The 4843-nt window shown below is 37.8% G+C and overlaps 1 protein-coding gene across 1 annotated transcript in view; it reads left to right on the top strand.

Annotated features, from left to right (window-relative positions):
* The window catches only part of LOC103514174, a 7829-nt gene extending 3626 nt beyond the window's left edge, over positions 1-4203 (top strand). The window contains exons 3-4 of the mRNA XM_026827214.1: positions 756-878; positions 4069-4203. Coding sequence (XP_026683015.1) covers positions 756-878; positions 4069-4117 — 172 coding nt within the window. The 3' untranslated portion in view covers positions 4118-4203. The remainder of the gene's footprint in view (positions 1-755; positions 879-4068) is intronic.
* The last annotated feature ends 640 nt before the right edge of the window (positions 4204-4843 follow it).

Here is a 4843-nt window from a genome sequence, read left to right as displayed (position 1 = left end):
TTTTTCTTTTTCTTCTACGACTTCTAGATCCGGAGATAAATCGATTTAAAAAATACCGGTAAATTTTATTTACTGACGTCACGGCATACGCTCCCGTACGCGATGACGTCACATCAACTGTCCCGAGCAAAGCTTTCTTGCAGACAAGTGTAATGTGTTTGTGAGCATGCGTTTCTGTTGATTCTAGTAAGCACTCAACACTACTGGTGGATTTCACCAACGACTTAATGAGAGATTTAACTCATGGGAGAATTTTTAATCATCCAAAAAGGCTGTTTTAATAATCTAAAAGGGAGTTTTTAATCATCCAAATAAGAGTTTTCAGTGATCCAAAAAGGAGGAGTTTTTAAAAACTCCTGTTTGGATCATAAAAAACTCCTTTTTTATCATTGAAAATTGTCCCATTAGTTAAATCTCTCATTAAGTCGTTGGTGAAATCCACCAGTAGTGTTGAGTGCTTACTAGAATCAACAGAAACGCATGCTCACAAACACATTACACTTGTCTGCAAGAGAGCTTTGCTCGGGACAGTTGATGTGACGTCATCGTGTACGGGAGCGTATGCCGTGACGTCAGTAAATAAGATTTACTGGTATTTTTCAAATCGATTTATCTCCGGATCTAGAAGTCGTAGAAGAAAAAGAAAAAATCCTTAGTTCATAATTTTTTTTCTGCTCTTTAACTTTGAAACCTCACCTAAGTCAGAACAACTGGTATATTAAACTAACATGAATGTTTGTTTCTTCTTGTTCCAGGAACGGGATCATCTTCTCGAAGAGAACAGAAGATTACAAGGGGAGCGTTCAGAATCTCCCACTCTACTCGAAGTATCCGCCTATCAGAGTCAAATGGACACTCTACAATGGCAACTCAAACATGTAAGTTATATCGCACCCCTCGATCTGCTTTGAGAAAGATTTGGACTGTCAATAATAATAAAAAAAAAATCTGGTGTGAACATCACACGACTTTCCTTATCCTATTGAATGATGCTTATTTGGGTGTTCTCCTAACCTAACTTTTACAATATCTCTAACCGTTTTGTCGCTATAGCTGAAAACTGCCAAAAAAACGGTCGAAATCTGACCAAAAGCGGTCAAAATACCGCCAAGCGCAGCAACAATCTCAATCAAACATTTGGTGTTGCATCCTTGTCATATTTGTCAACTACATACCAAATTTCAAGTCTCTAGCTTATACCGTTCCCGAGATATTGTTAAATTACACCGAAAATCGCCAAAAAGCGGTAAAATGCCGCCAACCGTTGCACCGGTCGAAACCAAAAGTTTCGTGTCGTATCCTTGTCACATTTGACAGCTACATACGCAAAGAAATTGATCCTAGCTCTTACCGTTCTCGAGATATTTTGTTTACAGACAGACACACACACGAACCAATGGCTGAAACTTTGGATTTAGGCTCTAGGGAGCTCAAAACGTGTTTTTTCATTAAAAACTGACCATCGAAAATTTGACCCGATTACATTACTTTCTTTCCTATAGGATAAGGAAAGTAAAAATGTGCTGAGAATGGGGGGGATGGAACGCAACGAAATTGATTTTGGCAACACCGCCAAATCTAATCAAAATAAAAACAAAACCACGTGGGAAATTTGAAATTTGGACTGAAATTTTTTTGGTTTCTGGACTTTCTGGGAAATTCTGGAATTTTTTGGGAGGCTTTGACAGTTTGACTATTTAATTACCCAAATTTCCATCAAAATTTGATATCAGACTGTTTTCTGAACAAGGAAAGTATTTTACTGAACAGTATGTACTAATTTTCAACTCACAGTCTACCTTGGTAAGTTTTCCCTGTACTTAGCAGCTGTACCTTTGTATGATGGCTATAACAAAACAATGTAAAATCCTCAATCAAGTGTCTCTTCTCATCCATTAAATTGACAATGGAACTTGGAAAAAAGATTATTTTACGTGATTCAAACATTGGATATGTTTCTGTAAACAGAAGAGGTAAAGGGAACTTTTCCACAAAGTTACACAGTGTTTCTGTTGAACTCTAGGAAATAAGGATCTCACACATAAACTCATACAGTGCTTGCTAACTAGGCTGTAGGCTAGTTAGCAAGCACTGTAAACGCCGACTAGGATATGTTTCTGTAAACAGAAGAGGTAAAGGGAACTTTTCCACAAAGTTACACAGTGTTTCTGTTGAACTCTAGGAAATAAGGATCTCAGATCTCATACAGTGCTTGTTTCATAGCATAGCCATCCTATAGCATGTCCTTCCTTAAATGGATGATGTTGCTGAGATGAGAGACATAATTTTCCATTAGGAGCTTTGTAAATATAAGAACACCTAGAAGTAACCTGCTGAATTAATAGGTATTCATGTTAATTTATTGCCAAATTTATTGTTGATTACTTATAGGAAGCAAACCAAGAATCTTTAGAATGGCAAGCAAGTTTGTTATCACTAGACTAATCTTGCTCGTAGTTTCAAGTTATGAGATATTTAGCCCCTATACTTGTTTTATTTATGTAATATTTCCCACTCTTTATTTCGTAGAAACTATTAGGTAAATTGGACTGATATTTTTTTTTTATTATTTATTTATTTCTGGTGGACTTTTTGGTTTTTGGACTTTTTGGGAGGTTTTGACATGGTTTTGACCATCGAATTACCATATTTATATTAAAATTTATTATTAGTTACTGTTTTCTGAACAAGGAAAGTATTTTACTGAACAGTATGTTCTAATTTTCAACTCACAGTCTACCGTGGTAAGTTTTCCCTGTACTTAGCAGCTGTCAAGTGTCTCTTCTCATCCATTCAATTGAAAATGGAACTTGGAAAAAAGATTATTTTACGTGATTCAAACATTGGATATGTTTCTGTATCATGCAAATGATTGATTCCGTGACTGGCCGTTACGGGGCCCACTCAGCCTCGTGTGGAAAATGAGTAGCTATGTAATATAAATGCGCATAGCGACCGGTGCCAGCATGGTAGGTAATTGGGAGCTGGATTATTGCGATATATGTATTTGGAAAAATTCTACAATGCTGCAGTGAGCACCAAAGTTGTGATATAGTAACACAAAGAAAAGACATTTATTTATTTATTTTTTATTTTTATTTAAATAGAGTCACTTTGCTTGATGTAGTGTTGAGTGCTCACTAGAATCAACAGAAACGCATGCTCACAAACACATTACACTTGTCTGCAAGAGAGCTTTGCTCGGGACAGTTGATGTGACGTCATCGTGTACGGGAGCGTATGCCGTGACGTCAGTAAATAAGATTTACTGGTATTTTTCAAATCGATTTATCTCCGGATCTAGAAGTCGTAGAAGAAAAAGAAAAAATCCTTAGTTCATAATTTTTTTTCTGCTCTTTAACTTTGAAACCTCACCTAAGTCAGAACAACTGGTATATTAAACTAACATGAATGTTTGTTTCTTCTTGTTCCAGGAACGGGATCATCTTCTCGAAGAGAACAGAAGATTACAAGGGGAGCGTTCAGAATCTCCCACTCTACTCGAAGTATCCGCCTATCAGAGTCAAATGGACACTCTACAATGGCAACTCAAACATGTAAGTTATATCGCACCCCTCGATCTGCTTTGAGAAAGATTTGGACTGTCAATAATAATAAAAAAAAAATCTGGTGTGAACATCACACGACTTTCCTTATCCTATTGAATGATGCTTATTTGGGTGTTCTCCTAACCTAACTTTTACAATATCTCTAACCGTTTTGTCGCTATAGCTGAAAACTGCCAAAAAAACGGTCGAAATCTGACCAAAAGCGGTCAAAATACCGCCAAGCGCAGCAACAATCTCAATCAAACATTTGGTGTTGCATCCTTGTCATATTTGTCAACTACATACCAAATTTCAAGTCTCTAGCTTATACCGTTCCCGAGATATTGTTAAATTACACCGAAAATCGCCAAAAAGCGGTAAAATGCCGCCAACCGTTGCACCGGTCGAAACCAAAAGTTTCGTGTCGTATCCTTGTCACATTTGACAGCTACATACGCAAAGAAATTGATCATATGTAGTTTCGAAAGCACTAATCTTTTGTATTACTATTGGTTCCCAGGTTGAATCCAACAGACAAATGTACCGCGCGGTCATGGAACAAGTGTTGAAGTTCTTGGAACGCGTTCAGAAGTGTTTGGATCTAATTCAAGTCAACAAGTCCACCAATCCGAACCAGAGTCCAAATAAAAACCGATCCAGGTAAGATTTGGACCTCTGTGGTCGAGTGGTCAAGGACTCTCAACCCGGAGATTCTGGGTTCGAATCGCGGCCAAACTGTTCCGTTGTTGGATATTTTCTGACCGAACTTTTCTGTTCTTGGATCGATGTGGGTCACGGAGGAAAGGGTGGGCAAGAATCACAACAATTACTTATTTGAGGAGGGGGGTGGGGTTAAAACTTAGGCAGATATTTTTAAGTACATTTAGGTGTCCCTAAATGTCCGGGGGCGCGGGCTGCCAAACTTTCGGCCGATATTTTTACGGTACTGTGCGTATCGTATTCAAGTAGGTAAGTACTTGATATTACTCCTACTGCCAATGTGCAAATAGTATTGATAGTGTGCGGGCGATATGTATTATGTAAAATGGAATTTCATATTTCTTTATTGCAATGCACGCGTTCGGTGTTTGCTTATAACACAGCCGGATATACAATCCGTCAATAATGTCTGGGAGTTTAAAGTTAACTGGGTCACTGGAAAACGTTAAAAAAATACATTAACGGGAAAAAAACTTTAATTGACAGAACTGTAATAACAGAGGTCCTATCGTCCCGAAATGGAAGAGAGGAAGACAGGATAGGTGAAAAGCCAGCCGTTCCGAAAACCAATATTA

This window comes from Diaphorina citri, unplaced genomic scaffold, assembly GCF_000475195.1.
Source record: "Diaphorina citri unplaced genomic scaffold, Diaci psyllid genome assembly version 1.1 scaffold1097, whole genome shotgun sequence".
NCBI classification, from domain to species: domain Eukaryota; kingdom Metazoa; phylum Arthropoda; class Insecta; order Hemiptera; family Psyllidae; genus Diaphorina; species Diaphorina citri.
This window is presented reverse-complemented; position numbering and strand designations above follow the sequence as displayed.